The sequence below is a fragment of the Lycorma delicatula genome, chromosome 8 (genome assembly GCF_047948215.1).
Source record: "Lycorma delicatula isolate Av1 chromosome 8, ASM4794821v1, whole genome shotgun sequence".
NCBI classification, from domain to species: Eukaryota; Metazoa; Arthropoda; class Insecta; order Hemiptera; family Fulgoridae; genus Lycorma; species Lycorma delicatula.
The window spans coordinates 22,588,591-22,612,551 of NC_134462.1; the positions used below are offsets into that span (position 1 = coordinate 22,588,591).

The following is a 23,961-nucleotide window of genomic DNA, read 5'->3' on the forward strand; positions in this document are numbered from 1 at the left end:
TTATTTAACCACATGCTTACTAATACATTAAAAGGGATTCAGAAAATTCAGGATTATTTACAAATTTTTAATTAGTTTATTTAAAAGTTTATAAACAAAGAAGTTTATAAAGAAAAGTTTATTTAAAAGAAATGGTGGGAAGATTTTTTAACTTGTAGTATTGTGTTGAGTGACATGTAAACAATTTTGTAGTTAGGTTTGATAAAGGTGGATATTGTTTTTTAATAGACTGCCCATTCATAAGTATCAAAACAAGGATTAAAGGGCTGAAAACATTTATAATTTAATAGCTCTGAAGAAAGGAACATTTTTTAACTATTCATATATTTTTTTGACTGACCAAATTAACTTGATTATTCAAAATGCATATTGATTTGTTGATAGAGAATGTTTTCTTGGGTTCAAAATTTACAAAAAGGTTGTTTTAAAATTCAATATCTGCCTCTCTGAACCCCAAATAATTTACTAGTTCATGTAAATCTCATTCTCATTTGCAAAAAAAAAATACCACAACTAAATATTACAATATCCCTATAAGAGCTCTGGTTTAAGAATCTTTTAATGTTCTTTATTTTATAGGTTTTTAACATTTTATTATTAGCTGTAAATTGTTTTCTCTAAGAGGAAGATAATCATCTGAAGTAGGTAATGTGCACTGATATTTAATAAATAAAAACTTCTGATAAGAGTTATTTTCAAAGATGGTGTATGAAGGCCTTTTGGAACATTCTCAGCCTGACAATTTATTTATTTATTTTATTTTTCACTATAGTCACCTTGCAATTTGAAATATTTAGACAGACTTTTTAATACCCTCAATACAATGGGATTATTATATTTTGTACAGTTGGACTTTGTCTAATTCTACAAAATAAGTGGTTGTGTCAGCTTTGACTTCATCATTTGAAGTGAATCTTCATCCAGAGAACCATTTCTTCAGTTTGGGAAGAGAAGTAATCACTTGGAGCCAAAATCCATAAATATGGCACATATGAAAGCACTTTGAAGTGTAGGTTATAAAGAGTTTTGCAAAAACAATCTAAAACGTGGACTTGGGGATGTGTGTGCAGGCGCATAATCATGATGTATGTAAGAGCATTTTCCTTTTGGTCAGATGTGGATGTTTAGCCTGAATAGTATCCTTCAATTGGTCCAGTACTGAAGCACAATACTCTCCTGTGATGGCCATGCCTTTCTCTAGATAGTCAATGAGCAGTGTACCATAAGAAACCCAAAAAATCATAGCCATGACTTTTCCAACAGATTGAACCATTTTTGCTTTATTTGAAGCAATTTCATCTGCTCTCAGTCATTGTTTGTAGCAATGTGACAGTCATTTTTAATCAATTCATTCACCTTTTTTTCTTGGTGTAGTACCTTTTGCTAAGTGCAACATCTTGTTTATGTTCTAATATGAATTAAATTTCAGCTGCACTGTGTAATATATTTAACACTATTGCTTGAGTGATAGATAAAACCATGCACTAATATGATATTTAACTGGGATTAAATAATATCACTACACCAAAGAAGTCCTAGGTTGAAATTCAAATTAGATTTTGCATTAATTTTTAATACATTACAAAATCTTATAGAAATAAGATTAAAAATCTTATTTCTATACCACATTCCCATATACAAGCCTTTACTTTGTGGTGAATTTTTTTAATTTAAGAAATAAAAAAAAAATCCTTATTCAATGTGTACTTGAATACAATTAATTTATTTAAACTTAATTTATTTATTAACTTCACATATCTTAATCAATATTATACACTTTTACATTAATCAATATTAGGTATACATTTTTTTTTTTTTTATTAATATGATGGGGTTAAAAGATTTAAAGAAACAATTAATTTTCTGAACATGTGAAGATTCATTAAAATTTTAAAACTACTGTATCATTCCTTTGTTAATGGTGTTGCAGGTGGCACTGTCAAGAGGCCTGTTAAAATGCATTTAAGAAATCTCTTCTTTATCATGTAATCAATAGTGGATTTATTATGTTGTTTTATAAATTTAATTAGATTTTTTAACAAATTTATTATTTGAAAATTTCATATTACGTGTATTGAGTTACTGGCTTTTTAAGTGCCATATGCAAAATTTCCCCTGCTGATTTCAGGCAGTGCTTATAATGCATCGTTTCACAACTGAAATGGGCATATTAGTTTGTTGCTTTAGAGACTATCTGTTCCAGTCTTCTTATGAAAAATCAGGTATATAAATAGCATTTAAAAAAGCATCTAAGGTACAAGAGGCATTGATCAATATTTCTCAGAGTAATGATGTTTATTACACACCAAGTTTACATGTTGGACAGAATAAAGTTGTAACTTGTAGGACTAAATATCATCATCAATTTGATGGACTTGGTATGCTGATAAGCAGCAGTAAGTTTGGCTTACTGAAGAAGGAGATGGGAAACTATTTTATTCCACAATTTGTTGATCTCTATAATGGATCAATGATATCAGCAAAAAAATTTGACAGATAATTGGGATTCTTGTTCAAGACTAAATTTGTAAACAATTGGAGTTGTGAAGTAAAATTTTTACTTCTTCAGTTTCATTCAACTTAAACGCTAAAGAAACAAACACAATAACTTAGTGCCTCCTAAGAATTGCTCATTTAATCTTTCTTTATATTACTACACTTGATACAGTAATAATCATTGAGCGGCATAATTAGTATTCTCCTACAAGTGATTCAAAAGAAATCTTCTAACCTGTTTAAATCAGTAGATTGTAGTATTTATCCAGTCATTACAGATACGAGTCACCTGAGAAACCCATTCAAAAGGTTTATAAATTTGAACTCACACTATGTCAATGGTATTTTTAAAAGCTAATGTAACACCATCTAGTATAATACCTGAAAGGATAAAAAATCCATTTGATTCAACAAATGATTATATCCTATAATAATGCACTTAATTTTGAATAAGTTTAATTGAAAATAATAAGTTTTAGTTTTGGTTAGTCAAGGAGGAAACAACATGATTTACAAGGCAATAGATTTATTTAATTTAAAACTAAATAGCAGTATATTTAAAAATATAGAAAGCGATTGGTGGGAATGTATTGCTGAGGTGTATTTTCAATCCTTTGACCCAGAGTAATCTAGAAATAAGTAAAAATATACACAAGTAGGAGAATAACAGAACCATTAACAAGACAGATCTAATATTAACAAATTTAATCAATTATATACAAAAATACATTATATAAGTCAGTTTGTACAATCTAAATCTTATCACCGTGGCTGTGTTGGCTGTTGTGGTTGTAACTGAGTTTGTGGTTGCGGCGGAGCTTGAGATTGTTGCGGTTGGGTCTGCTGCTGTACAGCCTGCTGCGGCTGTAATTGTTGTTGAGAAGTCGCATCAGTTTTCTGTTCACCAATTTCATCTATATTAAGATGGGCAATAAACCTAAGTCTCATCTGAAGAGCAGGCCTCAGTCTTCTTATAATTGCTTCGACTTCACTCTTCATTAAATCACCCACAAACATATATTTAATATGATATCTATAAACTAAATTAAGGAATATAAACATAAATAAAATACATAAAGGAATAAACATTAAGGAATATAAATAAAAACAACTGACCAAAAGTTTACTGGAAAGTTTTTCACCAATGTGTTGCTAGGATATTATTTCCTAGTTAGTTAATACTACTGTAAATAACACACTTGCTACATCCTAGAATTGAATAAGGTTATGAGGTAGGCCAGAAAAATCTTAGATAAAGAATACCTGTAATTAAATAAAATATTTTTGATTCCATACCAGCATACGCTATGTTCGACTATGCAGATATAACCTAGTTTACTATGTTTGTGAATAGCACATTTTGAGTTTTTCTTGCAGTTACGTGTTCTTTTCTTTAATTTCGTAGTAAAGTTTTTGTTTTTTGAAGTGATGATTTGGTTTTGTTGCTTTTTAATATGTCGTGACTAAAAACAATGTCAAGGACTACTTGACAAATAAAAACTGTTGATAATATCAGCAATGTGCAATTTGTTTTAAGGAATGGCTTCAAAGTGAGAGAAGCATTGTTTTCTATGGAAATGTTTAGTCTGACGGTCTTTGTCTGCTATGTAGATTTTGAGAATAAAAAGCATGATAAATTGTTTGAACTTTGAAATCTGCTAGAGTTGATAACAAGGACTTTCAAATCTTGAGAAACTTGAATTGGAATCAGACTGTGCAATTTAGAATGAAGGAACATACAATGCAAGATATTAAGGTACTTAAAGGTCAGATAAGGATGTGTATTTTCTTTGATACCTTATATAACTCATATTATAAAGCTATATTTACAAAGGTACTGGAAGAAATGAAGATGAATAAAAGTTAATGCAAAATTGGAACTGTATTAATAATTTATGATATGCTGAAGATACTGTTCTTATAATTACAATGATGATCTCTAGCTGCTGTTGAATAAATGTAATGGATTTCGTAAAATTTATAGGTCTAAAACAATTAAGTGACAGTTATTCGTAATGACATAATGAGTTTCAAACTATTTTGGAGGGCCAAAACATTAAGACAGCTAGTTATAAGTATTTAGGTAGTTGGTTTAGTAAGCAATAGAACTGTGAAAATGAGATGAGTTTGTTTAGATTAAGCTAGAGCTGCTTTCTTTAAAATGAGACCATTATGTAACTGAAAGTTTCTCAAGAACTCGATGGAAAACTGCTGAATTTATGATTAATCAGTATTATTACAGAAATGAAGGATGGTCAATAAATGCATATTCAAAGAATGAATAAAACACAGGAGTTATTGATTAACATGAAAAAGAGAAATATATTTGGGTATATATGAGGTGTGTGAGAAAAGTAATGAGACTGACTCTTTACTTATCAAAGTTTTTATTTTTCTCAAACAACAATATTATCTCCTTCAAAGTAGTTCCCTTGGGGAGCTATACACCGGCGGAGTCGTTGTTACCACTCCTGGTAGCAGCACTGGAAGGCTTCAACTGGTAGGGCTTTTAACTGGTCGGTCACAGACTTTTAAATGTTCTCCAGAGTTCCAAAATGACATCCTTTTAAGACATGTTTCAATTTCGGGAAAAGGAAAAAGTCACAAGGACTCAAATCAGGTGAATAGGGGGGTTGAGGAACCGTAGGAAAGTGTTTTGGGGTCAAAAATTCCCTGATGGAAATGGCCGTGTGACACAGGGCATTGTCATGATGAAGCATCCACTTGTCTGCAATGTCTGGTCTCACGCAAATCACTCTTTTCCTGAGCCTTTCAAGGACACCTTTGTAAAAAACTTGGTTGACAGTTTGTCCTGGAGAAACAAATTCTTTATGCATGATACACTTACTGTAAAAAAGCAAATCAGCATGGTTTTGTTTGATCTTTGATTTGCTCATTTGACATTTTTTCGGTCAAGGAGATGACGGAGTGTGTCACTCTTCACTTTGCCGCTTTGTTTCAGAATCGTACTCAAATATCCAGAATTCATCATCTGTGATCACACGATTGAAGAATTCTTGGTCATTGTCAATCCTCTCAAGAAGATCAAAGCACACATTTCTTCAATTTATCCTTCTGTTCCATTGTGAGGTTTTTGGCACCAATTTCACATGTCCAAATCGTCTGTCAAAATTTGATGTATGGTGAAAGTGTTTAAATTTAACTGTTCACTCATCATCCTTGTTGTTAAACGACAGTCTGATCTCACAAGAACCCTCATACGCTCAAAGTTTTAGTCAGATTTTGAAGTTGAAGGTCTCCCTGACCGAGATTGATCTTCAACGTGTTCTCAGTCTTCCAAAAATGATTTGTGCCAATGAAAAACTTGTGCTTTTGATAAGCAATGTTCCCCTTAGGTCTGTTTCTTCAAAGGTCACACTCGTGGATTCCCCAAGTTTAACACAAAATTTGATTGCACAACGTTGCTCTAAATTCCGATGCTACATTTTCGTAACACAAAACAAAAAGACAACTTCACTGATGGCGCTGTCAAAAATAATGTGTTGGCTGAATGGAGTTGAAACTCGTACTGAGCATGTGGAAGGGATAAACAAATCGGTCTAGTACAGACCAGTAAATACAGCGTTGTCAGATCGCTTGCAGTGTTACCAATCTCATTACTTTTCTCATGCAATTCGTATATTTAGGGATAATAAATCTGGTCTTATGCAGTTGATAACTGAAGGCAAAGGCTAGGGATTGGTTAGAATAGTGGTTCTCGTGGCTTAGAGATCTTTGACAGTGGTTTACTATTTGTAAAGTTGTATCTCTTGTGAGGAGATTAGTTCAGTATAGAGATTAGATTTCCTCACCTCCAGTGAGGAAATGGAATGTTTTTTAAAAAACCCTACACGGGATACTAATAGTCATATAATGTGTGAAAAACTTAAAGATATGTAAAAGAAATTCCCTTATATTTGATGTCCAAAAATCAAATGTATATGATATATGTAATATATAGGGTGTCCCTGTAATAAAAAAATTTAAGGAATATTCTTCAAATCATCATAATTTATCATTATTTTACTTTGATGTGGGACCTCACATCAAAATAAGAAAAACAGTATATTTACTACTTTAAATTTCTCTATTACCATCCTCCTAACTTCAAGATTTTATTTTTATTTCTTTCAACTCCTAACTGTAAGCATCAGCTACCTCATACACTAATAGTGAAATGGTGTTGTATGGGGAAAAAAGTCATATGATTAAACCAGCCCAATTTTTAATAATTAAACTAGGAATTGTTTAATTATTAATTGTAAATAATTACAAATTATTAATTGTAAAAAAACAATTAATTATTAAAATAGTATGTAATAAATAGTAAAGGTCAGTCTAATATGTTACTATTTTGGGGACAAAATTACAATCCAAGGTAATTTTTTAAAATTAATGTAACTGGTGTAATATTCAGATTTAAACATCACAAGGATAGATGATATTTTAGAGCTGATCAGATTAAATGAATATTTTATGAATCAAGTTGCTATTTTAAAATATCTGATGATTGATGTTGAAAAGTATTTTAATACCACTTTTAAGAGAAAAAGCCACTCAAAACAAATAACACTGATCAAGTAACTTTGGGTTATATGATTAAATTTCATGCCCATTGGATTTTGATGTAAATAAGCCTCAAAAACTTCTCTAAAGAAAAAGTAATATACAAATTAGATGGGTATAGAAAATTATGAATTCAACCATCATGATGAATTAATTACCCCTAGTTATAATTTAAACAAGCACATGAATTAAAATTTCTGGAGAAAAATATCCCAGATCTGAGATCATCTTATATTAAATGTATTATATAAAAATCAACTTATGTTACAAGATTAAAAATAATTAATTTATTTTAAAAAGATTTCAAATTTTCCAAATGAACCAAAAGTTACCAAGGAAGTTATGAGTTCTAATTAATGTTTATTAATTTAATTATATTATGGTCAAGTTGGCTCATAAAAATAAAATAATAGAATTCTTAAATTCTGAGAAACTACTTGCTTATGAAATGGCAGCATTCTCTTTATGAAGCTGAATCATCTATGTTCATGTACATACTAATTATTCTCTATTTCTTGACGGGAATATTTCAAGCTAAACAGTAAAAACTGTTTTAGATTTTACTTTTTTTAAAAATATTTATCCACCTGAAATTTTTAAGCAAAATATAATCAAAGCAGGCAACTTAGAAAAAATTGTTCATGAAACAAGAGGCAAGAAGTAACCTCAATTTTAAATTAAAAAAATTATTCTCTAGAATTCATTAAACAAGTTTTGTTGTATAATCTACATGTACAACCATAAACTGAAGTAGTGGACTACCAATGGAGAATGGAAATAAAAGCATAGCAATTTACAGACATAAGTTATTACACATACATCAGAGTGTTCATTATAAAAAAACTCATCATTTGCCCATATCTATGAAAATTATAAGCCATCAAATTTTCTGTTAAACTGAAAATATTTTGAAAACAGTTAACCTGATTTTGATAACAGAAATATTAATATACACAAAATTCAATATAAATTTCATTCACATGAACCATACACTACATTTTATGATTTAAACAAGATTCAAAATATTCTACAGAAAAAATGACAGTGAAATATAGTATAATCTTATTTTATTTTCATTATTAGTATACACCTAATATTGAAGTTATGTGGATAAATTTATACCTAAAACCTTCCTTAAAATTTAATAAATATAGTAAGTAGATTAATCCTTTAGATTGGGTTATTCGTTTCTCAGTTTTGAGATGCAGTTTCTTATGTAGTTCTGCACAAGAATTTTTTGAAAAGAGACCAACCTTTTGTTATTTTATTTTGAATAATATTTTGTATAAGAAATATAAAAACAAAAATTAAATGAGAAAACTGAAAGTGGTATAATTTATTTTTTTTAAACTAGCCAGTTAGGGTTTGCAGCACACGCCTGACTGTCTAGTCAGGGGGCTCCAAACCCTGGTCCTCTAAGGGGTTATAGGGTTGAACCCAGGGCCACAGAGCTTGCTTCACTTGCCATTCTAATCTGGCTAGAGGGCTCCACCCCCTGAACCCTTGCATTATACGTTACCCTCATGGTTGTGAGAATAATACTGATTTTAATAATTAAAGTATTCAGGCTTTATAGAAACCTGAAAAAGAAACTAAATTACAAAAGATTGAATAGTAACTAAAGTGCACAGACCTTTGATGGGGAAAACTCCACAGCCTATTTCTGTTGTCATGGTGACAGAAACATAATAATAAAGTAAAGGGATTAATTTTTTCATGATGAAAGTAACAAGGTGTCGCACACCCAGCGTTGCGCAGTGGCTCGTCCCAAAATCCTTTTCCCGCCATGATGTTTAAATTTGTTTATGCAGTTGGCGCACAAACAGAAGCAAGACATCAATGTGATTAAAGGCAGAATCATCAAGGGGGGAGGGGACAATTCATCTATGCAAACATTTAATTTGTATAAATCATATAATTTTTTAGATTAATTAATTTTAGAACTTAAAATTTAATAATAATTGAAGATGAAGTCAATAAGTTCAGAGAAAATTTCATTCCATTGATCGATTAGCCAGTAATATATTCTTTTCATTTTTCCCATACAGGCATTTGAATTTGAAATTTAATCATATTTATTTCATCAAAATTTAAATTTAGATAAAAAACACACTTTTGAACTTACCATGTTCAATTTTTTATTATCACGTGATTTTCCACATTTTTGTAGCCACACACTTTATAATGCTTCATTCTCCAGGAATGGAAAATATTTCACGTTCTTTTTCGCTGGCGAATCAGTTCTGCTCAAACAATTGGGGAAATAACACGACGGCATATTGACATTTGTATCAGAATAAATTTGTATAAAAAAAAACCACTGTTTAAAAGCGAGTAGTTATAAAATCGAGAAAATTCAGAGACAAACTATCCGTGTAAAAGCTAAAACAGAATTGTGTCTTCAGAGAGAAAATTCTTTTCTGCTTTGTCCAGGTAAAAAAATGAGTCAGAGTTGTAAAACAAAACGGATTAAGATATCAAACCTGAATGCAGAACAATTGTTCTTTTTATTGCACGCGGTTTAAAATGGTCTACCTAGAAAATCCCTTGCATTTCATTTGACTCATTAGAAAAATATGTTTATTGAATATAAAATTATTTTTCAATAATTAAAACAACTTTTTATTTTATTTTTATTTCAGTATTATAAAGTAATATTCATTTTGGTATGCGTAAAAAAATAAGTAATATCTCATTTTCCCATGTAAATTAGATTATTAAAAGCAATTTCTTTCAAAAATTGTTTTGTGATAATATTTTTAATTAAACTAAAAAATCATCAATTCCGAAGATTGACCAAAATAAATAATATCAGATCTTTAGTTATAAAATTTTGAAGTTGCACTTCATAAGATGTGTTCCCTGTTTGTTGGTTTAGGTTTTCATTCATTATTTTGAATTTTATCTTAATTAACAATCAATTTCAATACTCTTAAGAATCAATAGACTTGTATACAATATTTATTTTTATTAAGGATTATTAAAAAAAAAATTTTTATTATATTTAATAAATATTCAATATCATGTAATTAAAATTTTGTAAAATTTTTGTACAACTAAAAACTTTTGTCCCAAAATCCCTTACTTATATGTTCAAATAACTCGGTAGAAAATGAGATTTTGGGACGAGCGTATACGCATGCTTGGTTGGTTGGTTGGTCTCCCATGATACTGTTGCAAAAAACAAACAGACCAACATTCGGAATTATATATAACATTAAAATATACTTTGCTTACAAGAAAATTAAATTATTATAACATAATGTGATGAAATAATTAAAAATAATGAGTAGACCCTAAATACAGGTATAACATTTAAACTCACTCGCTACTGTGACTCACTGCATAAATGGATATGAAAAATACACCAATCATGAATATGAATTGTGAAAGTATAATGTTTATTATTTTTTTGAATTTATGATTTTTTGAAATTTTTTTTACAGACTTCTTAGAGAAAATATATGATATCAGAGACAACATAACCTCAATTTGAGGTTATGATTTAAACAAGACAACATAAAAGACAAACACTTGTCTACGTTACACTCAATCAATCTTCAACAATTTTTTTTCATTGTCAACGATACACTACTACAGCATATCTAAATAAAACTCAATGAAATTGTTCTAGTAGTTTTGGAGATTTTCAAACAAAAAAAATTTTACCCAAATATTATTTTTGAGATTTTTGGGCCACAACATTTTAAACAAGAATGATATTTTCGTAATCCTCATATGTCAAAATGTAAAGAAAATTCATTTTCACCCCAATCTCATCAAGCAAGTGAAAAAATACCTCAAATTGAGATTATGTTGTCTCTGATATCATATATTTTCTCTAAGAAGTCTGTAAAAAAAATTTCAAAAAATCATAAATTCAAAAAAATAATAACATTATACTTTCACAATTCTTTAAATTTCTTTTAAAATATGGTTCCCAAATTAAAAACAATTTTGGAAAATAGTTATTTTAGCTGTAACTGGTTTTTGAATTCTGTTAATTTAATTTTTTAAATATTATTTTATTTAAAGTATGGATAGGTGTAGAAACACCTGAATGAAAAAATAAATTTTCAAGAAACTCAAAAGTGAGAGAAACATGTCTCGATAAAAATGAGAAAAGAAATTTAAAAGGAGAAATAACTTACTGCTGAAGGTGAGCTCTCTGGAAAGTGACATGTTATCTTTTTACCTAAGTTTTCAAACAAATTTTTTAGAATTTTCCAAAAAAAAATACTTCAGAATGACATACAGTATAGACAATTCAGAAAATAAATGAAAAACATCTACAAATCATTTATGAAGAAAACTAAATTTTAATTTAATTTAAAACTTAATTTTTTTAATAAAATCCTCTTTTAAGTTATTACGACAGAACTTACATCATGCCACCAGAGCAATTTCTTCTACAAAAGAAAGAAGATTTTTTTTAAGTTGCAAAAAAGTTGTCAAAAGGATCTCTTCTTTTTTCAGTTAAGTTAAGATCAACCTAAACCATTTCTTCCCAGTTTCCCTCATATTATTTTATTAGAAAAAAAAGAAATTAACAAATTGGCACTTTAAATGTTAAAAAAACAATTTACAATAAAAATATTAATTTTGTTGACACTTACACCGGCGTTTTAAGTGAACAGTGTTTTGAATATTAAAATTAGGCAAACTTTTTTTAAAGGATACAATAAATCACAAATTGGATCCATATGTTTTAAATGTGTAACATTTTTGTCAACTTGCTCTAATGTTGTATACAAATCAATAGTTAATTCAATGACACATCGATGACGTTCAGTGTTAAATCGTTGTAAAAACGGACCAACCAGATGACAAAGAAACAAAAATTGTTCTTCGGTCTTAATAATTGGTACTAATCTCTCTTTTACAAATCTGTAACAAAATAATATCATCACATGAATTCAAAGTTATAAATATTCAATCATTAAGTACGAATTAGTAGATTAATTTATACAAAATATAAGAAAAACTCATGATTGAAATGGTTTCAAAAATAATAATAATCATCTGCTTAATCTAATTTTTGAACTTATATAGGTTTCTATCTAATTTCGTAACTTGTTTTCTTAACATTAATTTTAATACCATATTCTGCGATCTTCTAATTATAAAATTATCTATTGAAAAATCTGATTCATCTCCTAAAAAATTACCCTGCCATCTACAAAACTTACTTTCCTTTTTCATAATCTGATTATCTTCTAGTGTATATTTAATCATATTTAGTTGCACTTATTTTAAACAAAGTTGGGGAGTGCAGAACTCTTTTTTAAGTCAAACCAATCAATATATGTTCTTTTTGTATCAGTTCTTTAATTAATCTTTGGTTTTTTATATTTAGATTAATTTGCCCCATTTGACATAGTCAAACTCTTTTCCATATCTATAAAACACAACAAATTAATCCTTTTATATATTTTTATATAGTCTTACTAATAATTCTAATTAGTCCAATCATATCCTTTGCTTGATTATTATTTGAAAACAATTGCCACTAGATATATATTTTGCTGGCAACCATTACTTAAATTATTTATTATTTGCTAACAACATGGTCATCTGACAGTGAATATGAATTGGAATATAATATTTTTAAATTGTACAAGTTGGGTGGTGATTATAACTGTAAAATCTCAATTAAGAAGACTAAATTATGACTAAAATTATTAAATCTAAAGGAGCAGTAAGATTGAAAATTAAATTATAACACTGCCTTGAACAGATAAATTCTTTTAATTGTTTGTGATATATTCTCTCCTTTGTTATGGATAAAGACACTCAAATAAAAAAAATAAATTTAGTAGTGTTTGTGGGATTATAAACAAAAATTTAAGGAAAATGCTATGAAAAAACAATGTTAAAGTTATATAAAAACATCATTATATTGACTCTGTTACATGGCTGTAGGGCTTGGGTTTTAAAAAGAGATAAATTAAGCTATATACAGGCCACCAAAATGAATTTCTAATATGGGGCCTTAAAGGTGTAACAAGAATACCCAATATGGATATTAAAACAACTTCAATATACTTCCATAACTGATATAATACCAAATTTTACAGAGCAATGGAAGAAACGTGTACAAAGAATAGAGGATTCAAGTATTCCCAGATTCTTAACCATTATTAACTATTAGGGAGGTGGGAGAGAGGATGACTGAAAAAGTGCTGAAATGCCGATCAGGTTTATGACCTCTACTGTGTTATGGAAATGATTATACTTTTCAAGTTGTCCTGGAATCAACAGAGTGTAAAATATGCAATTTACAATTTTTTACAAGTCCAATTTACTTATTTATTTTATTAGAATTGCACAGTCTTCACTAGTTTCAGCAAAGCTGATTCAATTGGTAGCTACATCATAAATACAACAAACACAAAATATAAAAATTAAAATACCAAGTTAATACATTACACAGGAATGACAAAAAAACTAGGCCCAATAAATAATGAGTAAACTTTTTCAATAAAAAAATAATTTTTTAAATATGATACATTTTTAAAATTTTGCTTTTAGATTAATATTAATTTTACTTGCTGCTGACACATTTGTTAAACTATTGTTGCAAATTTGAAATTAAGTTAAAATCTTCTCTCTTTCTAAGTTAATTTAATTGGTACAACAGTTACATTTAACAAATGTAGACAGCAAGTAAAAGTAATATTAATGAATCAACAAGACTCAGTTGACATAATGGACAATGTAAATACTTCATATTCATATCAATCAAAAAAATTATTTCTATTTCAATGAGTGGTGTAAGTACCCACTGTTGAATTGTTGCTACTGTTGTAGCATCAAATTCTCAAAAAAAACGAAAACTATTAAACAGAGAAAAAAATTAATAACATAAATAAAGATTTTTAGTATAACTTTATTATGATAAATTATTGGTTCAACATACTGTGGAACTGTTGTAAATTGTCCAACACCAGAATGATGCCACATAGCATGAGCTGTAGCTAACGTGTAAGAGAATTTATTTTCAAGCAGACAGTTATGTGTAACAGAAAAGTTGAACATCTGGAATGGTGAATTACGGAACCAATTACTCCACTGCATCAATTGTGGTGATGTCATTACTTCTAAAATACGATCATGAAGAATCAACCAATAAGAATCGGGTAAAGCAGCCATCAGTAATCCAACTGTATTAATCCAAAGATGTATCTGATCTGAAGGAATGACTGTATACCTTAAAAAAAAGAAGACATTAACATGTTCATGTCTATACATGAATGAGTATTTTGCTTCCTGAGGTAGTGATATTAACTATTTCAGTACTGATGGAACACTATAAAGAGTGATTTGATACCAGATTAGTTTGCAACTAGGCATGCAATTTTTATGCTTTACCTCTCTCTCTTTCATTACATTAGTATATCATAAAAATCTGAAAACCTCCCTGCATAAAATTAAACATAATATTATTTAATATTGAAATTTCACAACATTTGTTAATTTTTGAGCAATGAAAACTAGTTTGTTTACAATTACATATTTATTGATCATTCAGCGTCATTAACTGTGTATACAGTGAATAAAAAAAAGATAAAGATATAAGTAATCTATATACTAATGAATCATGTACTGAATTGCTGGATGAATACCGATATAAAAACATTGATGAACTCATGTGTATGTTTGTTTATATAAAACAGGAGATACATAATTCAATTTAGAACTATGTTTATCAGTTTATTTATGATTTCTGACATTCACTTATAAATCTAGTTTGATGAGGAAGATAAAACAAATGAAATAAGAGATCTATGAATATACAAAATTAACGAAATAAACACACAAACAAAAGGAATGAATGAAAATAACACCATTTTAATTAAACTAATAATTATTAAAGTGATAATTCAATATTACACTACAATAAATGCTATACTATAATGATGCTCAATTTTAAAATATCTTTTACTAAGAATATGATTTCTTAAGTTTTCAGATATGCCATCTTGTGTGATATGCTATTTTACTTATTTATTTATTTATTCACAAAAAACAGTTTACATTTACTAAAAGAAGTTAGTGAAGGATGATAATGAATTTTTTTGTAGTAAGTGAAAAATGTCTGATCGGGAACCAATCCAGAATCTCTGGATAAAGGGAGGGAGGATGTTATCAAACTGCCACAGAGACCAGTGGAGTGGTATGATATGAAATTAAAGCTAAAAATAAAATTCAAGATAGAAATTCCTAGTTACAGAATAAATTCTTTGTATTTATATAAAAAAGCAGTTTATTAAATCATGACAATGATTAGAAGGAACCTTCTAATCTAAAAGATTTTCCTGTAGAATAAAAGAAGTAATAAAGCAGTGGCAAACAAAATTATTCTTAAAATTTATATACATATATCATTTATTTGAATAAATGACGGATACTAAATTTCAATATTTTTTAATTTTAATATAATATGTCAGAAATAAGTAAAAATGAATATAAGTGAAAAATACAGTCTATAAAAATATTTACAGGACGAGGTAATAAAAAAAAAATAATTTGTATTTAAGCTTCTACAAAATTTCCCTTTAATGTGATACAATATTTAGGTAGTTAAAATATCATCAAAAGCCTTAGAAAAATTTTCTTTTGGAATCACCTTTAAGATGGTTGTAATATTTTCATCCATGGCTTCTATTGATTTGTACTGCTCACCCTTCATGGGGCTCTTGACTTGAGGAAATACTACATAATCACAAGGAATATATCTGATGAATATGGATGGAGGTCTACCACAGTCACCTGTGGTTAGGTCAAAAACTGCCAATCCGCCGATAGAGAACTTTATTCCCAAGTTCTGAGATGTTTGAAGGAGAACATTTGGTGAAAGTGACCAGAACTGGGTTCTCCATGATGATATTGCACCCTGTTACTAGGCACTCCTTGTTCATAATTTTCTCACAAATGAAAATAAATTATTTCTACACCCGCTATCTTCACCAGATTAGCTCTTGTAGACTTCTTCCTTTTCCCAAAAGTGAAGATTACAGCTAAAAGGTTGTTGCTTTACAATATTGCAGAGATCCAGCACTAATCACAGGTTGTTTTAAACTTGCTTACAAAAAAAAAAAAAGATTTCCAGATGCTGCTAGAATTGTGGGACTGGTGCATTATTGTGCAGGGTGGCTATTCTGAATAAAATAAACTTCTAACTTAGGTAAATAAAGCTCTATTTAAAGAGCTGTCTGGGAACTTTTTCATATTACCTCATTTTATGTATTATTCAGAATAAAAGATACTAACTATTTTACTTCAATTTACTTCATTCTAGAGAATCTAAATGAGATATTCAATCAAAATACCAGTAAAAAATAACACTGATAATTATAACATTTTCAATAAGCTTTAAGCAATGTTACCAACATTCAAGTATGTAAATGTCTGTTATCAGTTTCTTCATGGTATGAGTACTTAATTTGATTGATTAAAATAAGATGAGCATTAAATCCACTTACGTAACAACTTACATCAACCAATCTAATGCAATACGTTTTTAAGTCTTATTATAATGTTGATTGTCATTATACAAAAAATATTTTCTAAAATGATTAATTTATTAAATCTAATACTAACCCTTTAACAATAACATCCAATAAGTTAAGACCAACAACAGTAGGTGTAACAGGAACAGCCATTAATTCAACACATGTAATATAAAGTGCATGAGCCGCAGGATTTGGAAATTCATTAAATCTCCAATCCATTGCTGGGAAATGAGCTGTACCAGACATTGCTTTTAGATCAAGTTAAGAAAAATTTAATCATAATTAAACAAAAAAAAATAAACAAGGTAAATATGTAACAAAAAAGTTTTTATTTTAGTATTATCAGATTTTAAGATTAAGGATGTAATCTTTGTGCAATACCAGCAAATGACTGATTATGTAACTTAGTTTCAGCTAATGAAATGCAATTGATGAATAAATTACTTTTCTTAATACATTTCTCTATCACATTAACCCTTTACTCTTCAATTACGAAATCAAGTGGTGCCATTGGGTCTACTGTCAGCTATTACTTAAATGTATGGTTGAATACCATATATATATATATATATATATATAGTAAAACTGCTTATATAAAAGGGATTACATTTTTTTACAAAACCCTTCATTTAATCGGAGAATAGGCCTTACGTGTCAATTAAGATAATTTTTTTCAGTGTGTTATTTCTTGAAACGATTTTCTGGGTATAAAGCCGGGTTTCTAGAATGTTAGAAGTATCAACTATTTCATTATCACTATCTTCACCTTCACTATAATTGTCCAAAATAGCATTTCTTGATCACATTCTTCAAAATTATAATCAGGATCTTCATCACTTTTATCATTAAACTCATTTTCAATATCAAAATCAGTTAAAAAACTACTAGAATGATTTGTAGCTGCCATGCTGACTCACAGAATACACAACCTCAATTCGAGAATGTAATTAAGCGTAAAAGAATCTATTTTTGATGATATAAATATTGAATATCGATACTATGTGGGTTTATGATGTTACAAACAGACATCAATTCATTTATGATTCTCTGTGCATAGCTGCAGTTAGTTTAAAAACATTGAGCCATACTCGACAAAAGAAACATCTACATGTAAATTTCATTGTCAAGTTATACCTGACAAAGTAGCGATACTGGTAAATTCTGATGTCGAACTGTATTCAACAAAAGAGTACAAGGGGTTAAGGCTTTTGCTTATTGTGATGGAGATGATAATTTTCAATAACAAATACTATATTACTGCAAAACAAAAATAACATAAAGAAAAGCAATGTTCATCAGTCAACAATATTTGTTTGTAGAGGACACATGGTAAACAAATTGCCGCAGAAAAGAGTAAACCACTTACTGTACAAATGTTTTGTTAATTATTTTTAATACATGCTACTACTTCTTTAATAAAAAATCTAATTAATAACATACAGTTTGAAATCTGTAAAAGAGTGGAAACTATTCATAGTAGAACTCTGTTATAACAGTTTTCAAGGGATCGAAAAAACAGAAACAATTGGTTAGAGATGGTTATTAAAGAAATAAAAAATACAAAAATGTCTAAATCAAATGGATCTGTCTTCATACAACAGGATCTAACATAAATATAAAATAGCCTGAATTGCTTGTATTTAAATTATATATTTTCAATAGTTTGTAATTTCTAAGTGCTGGTAACCAGTTGGTTGTGAACAATAATAATGATTATAATTTTTTTTAATTTAATGAGTACTTATTATTCTATGATAGATTTTAATTGATTTCAGTACTATGATATTACAGAAAGTTACTGTAATGACGTTTTGTTTAGAGGGTCATCAATTAATTTTTAGAATTATATATTAAACTATTTTTATAGAAATGTGAATTACATTCGCTATCGGGTGAGATAAGCAATGCTCAGGCAAATTCTGGATGGCTCCGTTGCAATAGCAGCTGGAATTTAAATATCTATTAAACATTTATTAATTACACTTGCTAGAACATGTACATTTAATGGGTAGACCAATCACTGCCCAACAATAAAAATATTTTGAGCTCAAAAATAACTTATTCTTATGTATTTCCATCTGCTGAATTCTTTTTACCCGATCTATATTTTTAGTTTGCGGGTAATTTTGTTTTTGGGATTGTCACACCTATTAAATGACAAAACAGAATGTTCTCCAACTGTTTGTAGGTTATGAATATTATTATTGTTACTGTAACTATGAGTTTCATATTGTTTGTGTTGTAATTAGTTCAGAATTTCTCATTTATGAGTGCTTTTGAAGTTAAAAATGTGTTAAATCAAAATGCCACAAAAATTTGTAAATTCATGAATAATTTTTATTACATTTGTGGTGAAGTAACATTTTTGTTACAGAAACACAATCTGACGCCTATTATGAAGACTGCCTATCAGCATTATGGTATGAAGGTAGGGGACCAGGATAAATCATGGGCTCCATATATATGTTGCAACTCTTGTTCAGTTATACTATGAGAATGGCTGAAAAATAAAAAAATTATATTTGCAGTGTCTATGGTTTGGTGGGAGCCTACAAAGCATAACTGCTATTTCTGCTTGATTCCACACCAATTAAAGGCAGGATTGTCAGTAAAGAAAAGAGGAACAGTTCAATACCCTAATCCTCCATCTGGTATTTGACCTATTTCACATTCAGATAGTTTACCAATTCCTACTCCACTCCAAAATTATGAACTTGAAGTAGAAAATGAAGACAGCATGGAAGAAGAACCCAACAAGCCTTCCACATCCCATGAGTCTGATTTTGACGAAAAACATGATAAACTGCACAGACTGGGTCAAGCAGACTTGAGTGATCTCATTCAAGACCTTGACTTGTTGAAGAAGGCAGAATTTCTAGGATCAAGACTGCAGCAATGGAATCTTCTCCAACTTGATGTCGGGGTCTCACAGTACAGACATCGTCTTAGGGATCTGCTTTCTTTTTCTGAGAAGAAAAACAATCTTATTGTTTGTTGTGACATTAATGGCTTGATGAAATGTTTGAATTTGAATCACGATCCAACTGATTGGAGGCTATTCATAGACTCCTCCAAGCTTAGTTTGAAAGCTGTATTACTTCACAATGGCAACCATATTCGTTCTATTTCTGTTTGTCATGTAGTTCACAAGAAGAGTAACCTCTGTAGTAGAAACCTAGGTGAAAACATAGCAATCATCCTAGACTCAATCAAACATGCTGAACACAAGTGGAAAATCTGTGGCAATCTAAAAGTCATTGCTGTACTATTAGGAATGCACCTGGGGTACACTAAATACTGCTGCTTTTTATGTATGTGGGGCATTACATAATAATAGGGAAATCACATTATATTCAAGTAGACTGGCCTACAAGAAACCTTAATTCTATCAAGAAAAATGTTGCTGAACCTCTCATGGACCCAAAAGATGTTCTTCATCCACCCTTTCATATAAAGCTGGTTTTGATGAAAAATTCTGTCAAAAGTATAAACTGAGGACAGGCCTTTAAGTACTTAAGAAACAAATCTCTTACATTACGTGATGCAAAAGTTAAAGAAGGTATTTTTGTTGGGCCACAAATTTGACAACTTGTAAAGGATCCTGTGTTTGACCGAATTTTGGAGGGGAAAGAAAAGGAAGCTTGGGAAGCCATACAGGGAGAAATTCATAGATTTTTAGGCAACAAAAGAGATGAAAACTACAGTCAGTTGGTGACAGTACTTCTGCAAAAATACCATCAACTTGGATGCAAGATGTCCCTTAAAATCCATTTTCTCCACTCACATCTGGACTTTTTCCCTCTTAGTTGTGGAGTTGTCACTGATAAACATGGAGAAAGATCCCATCAGGATATTTCTGTAATGGAACAAAGATATCAGGACTGCTGGAATGAAGCAATGCTTGCAGATTACTGCTGATCAGTGTGTAGGGATGCTCCGGAACTCACTTACAAGAGGAAAGCCAAAAGACAATGACTTCATGAAGCCACCACATGATTCTCTTCAGACCCAACCAACTGTAAGGTATTCTTCCATCAATTAAGAACTCTCAGAATGTAATGGACTATGTTACTGGTATATGTAATTAAAATGTATCGTTATCTCTTAATCTGTTAAAATAAAATATTTCCACCTAATTGTATATCACAAAAACTAGAGCTAATAAAAATGTTTCTTTGTCATATTTGGTTTTCTCAACCCAAAATTAGTAAAATTTGACTCATGAAGTGAAGGAAATATTAAAAAAAAATTTTTTTGTTGGGCAGTGTATTAATTAATTTTGTACATCAATATAACTTAACAAAAAAGTTCTTTTCATTTCAAAAAAATTTTAATTTTCAATGAGATGTTAAAATCTTTACAAGTATAAAATCTAAGATGTTTTTAACGGTTTTTTGTGGGATAGGAAAAAATGTTGCTAAAATAGTAAATGGTAAAAATGAGTTCTACTATACATACAATTCAATTTGGTGCAGGTTAAAGTAAATAAAATGGCAAATTGATAAAGACAAAACAGTGTTTTGAACACTGTTTTGTCATCACAAATTTCAACCCAAAATTTATTTAACTCTTTTCACCCTGATTTCAACACCAAATTTTAACAATTCTTTGGCAAACATATAAAAGTAGTCATAGTACTTTATAAAATTCCATCTCAACAGTAATTAATTGAGTAATAGTGTAAATAATAATTGTAAACACAGTTTTTGGCAAATGAAAGGTTTATTGGGTTTCTGATTTTTACACTGAATTAAAAAAATGCTATCAGTATTTTTATTTTGTTATAGACAGTTCTTGTATAATAATATTAGTTATGTATTGCTTTTTTTAAATTTTAGTTTGCTTTTTTTTGTGATATGTAAGTAAAACATTTTAAATGACTTCAAACAGAGGGTGGGTTTCTTTCATAACTTCCAAGAAATGTTTCAAAATTTTAATTCTGAAGAAAATGAAATGATTTAATGTATTGTAAGGATATTTGCACTGTAATGGATGTAATCAATCCTACACATAAAAAAGTGTTGGAGACTGTTCAATGATTCTTTAAAACTATTATGAAGGTTGTCATTTTGCACAATGAGAACAAATTTCCCTTCTGGGTTTTAGCTTATGAATCTAACAAGAGGGCAACATCCTTCAGAAATATTAAATAAACATTTAAGTTCTGTTGGAAATTCAGTATGAGTACTGTTGAACAATATGTTACAAATAAAAACTCACTTTATGGATTAGCAGCTCAGCTACACTAAATTTTATTATTTCTTGTGTAACTGGGGCAGCAAAGACAAAAAAAATCATTTCATCAAGTAGGAATGGGAAACATGTGAATCACACTCTGACAGAAAAATATACATCCTCCCTAGTCAACTCTGAGTTGATTTTTACATCCACAGGGCTTTTCAAAACTTTGCTAAGGCAAAGATGCTGGAAAAAGATAACACTGTTTCATTATTTGAAGGAAATATTTCCTGATGTTGGAGATGCTAAGATCAGATGGTGGAATTTTTATAGGCCCTCAAATAAGAACTTTTATTAAAGATGGAAAATTTGAAATCTGTTTAAAGGTTGAAAATCAGCATGGGGCTCATGAAAAGTGTTGTGAATATTCTTTTAAGAAGTCATAAACTGCAAACTACCATGAGATTTGGTGAACTGTTACAGTCATACACAGATATGGGGTATAATGTATTTGTAAAAATTAATTTCTTGGACTCCCACTTGGCATTTTTTCAGATAATCATTGTGTCCTCAATGATGGGAATTGTTTCCATCTAAATAATCCATTTATATCATAATAATCCATTCTAATACCATTAGAAAGAAGTACCAGGAAAATCTGAATTCAATAATCCTTGCTATTGAATGCTGAAGAGGGATGTTCCAGATGCCAAACATATAAAGAAAATAATAATCATCATCACATTTTAGATAAAATAAATAATATCACTATATCGGATATCCCAAATAAAAGTATTTACCTAAACAAAAGCATCTGGATCTCTTATCAATAAAATATGATGTTAACTTGTTTTTTATATTGTCAGCACTGAAACTAGAGGCTGATTTCCACATTTCATTAGTGAAAATACTTTCTATTTCCATAGGTATTGAAAGTTTGTTTGTTCACTCATATCTAGCGCATGGGAATGACTTTGACACTTGAAACTTGTATTTTTTTGGTCGAAAATGTATTTTATTGTAGTGGTGAGTACATAAAACATATGAAAGAAAATATTTCAACAAAGGTTTACAGATTCTGATCTTTCACATCAAAATGCATTGCAAAACTTGATAATAAGTCTACCATATAATTGGGAAAACAAGCAGAAATCTCAAGAAATATTATGGAGTACTGAATAAACATTTAAAACTACACCCATTAAAGTAACTGTAGTACATCAGCTATGTGATCCTGATTTTTCAGTGTTGAATATTTGCAATGGTTATGGATTTTATAAGCGAAAAAGAAGAAATTATTGAATTAACATTTTTCTCAGATGAAATGTGGTTTCATTTATTGTGCTGTGTCAACAGCCAGAACACTTGGGTGTGGTCTGTGAATAATCCTCATGAGATCTTGGAAAATTGACAAAAAATTGGAATTTGGTGTGTTGCAACTAGTAAGTGGATAATCATTCAGATCTTCAAAAACACAGCAAACTTAAAACATTATAATAAAGAAATTATTTATCCTAACATCAACGGACTGGATGAGGAAGAAATTGCAGGAGCATACTTCCAATAAGATGGAATAATAGTGCTTTCAATGTTTCGCTGAATTTGCAGCGAGAAGTTTACAGGGCTAGGCTCTTTTCTAACACTGAAATCCCCAGTTCATATACCTACAGATTTTTATTTACAGGGAATGATAAAAGGATCTTTATTTATGAGGTTTGTTAACAAGAACAATCCTTATATTCCTTTATATTTAGAAAAATATTATAATTGAATTTGTAAATGCCCAACTCCTTTGGCATTCCAGCGTGCATTTTCAAACATTCTGATATGTGTCCAGGCATGCTCAGAAGCAAATGGTAGCCATATTGAGCATCTCTCTAAATAAAAATTCATATTAGTAAGTACTATTCCTGTTCTTATCACTGTTATTTAAATATAACAAATTAAATGTTTGTAAATACTGAACAATTTTATTTGGGACACCTTAATATATAAATAAACACATTTCTTTTATATTTAACCTTATTTACAAAAAAAAAAAAAAACATAACTAATAAAGAAAAACTACCTTGATATTGGAATCGGTGTGAATCGGTGTGTTAGGTTTTGACATTTCTCCTCTTTGCAAAAAAAAAAAATCTAGTTTTGTTTCCCAGTGTAATAACACTAATACTAATTGTTTTTTCTCTAAAAAAAAAAAAAACAA

At 29.4% G+C, this 23,961-nt stretch overlaps 1 protein-coding gene across 1 annotated transcript in view; it reads right to left on the reverse strand.

Moving 5' to 3' along the window:
- Nucleotides 1–3,186: 3,186 nt before the first annotated feature.
- The window catches only part of MED23 (mediator complex subunit 23), an 80,865-nt gene continuing 60,090 nt past the window's right edge, over nucleotides 3,187–23,961 (reverse strand). Inside the window, exons 19-22 of the mRNA XM_075372844.1 lie at nucleotides 16,666–16,825; nucleotides 13,982–14,272; nucleotides 11,743–11,949; nucleotides 3,187–3,529 (exon numbers count right to left, since the gene is read on the reverse strand). Of these exons, the coding sequence (XP_075228959.1) occupies nucleotides 3,259–3,529; nucleotides 11,743–11,949; nucleotides 13,982–14,272; nucleotides 16,666–16,825 (929 nt within the window). The 3' untranslated portion in view covers nucleotides 3,187–3,258. The remainder of the gene's footprint in view (nucleotides 3,530–11,742; nucleotides 11,950–13,981; nucleotides 14,273–16,665; nucleotides 16,826–23,961) is intronic.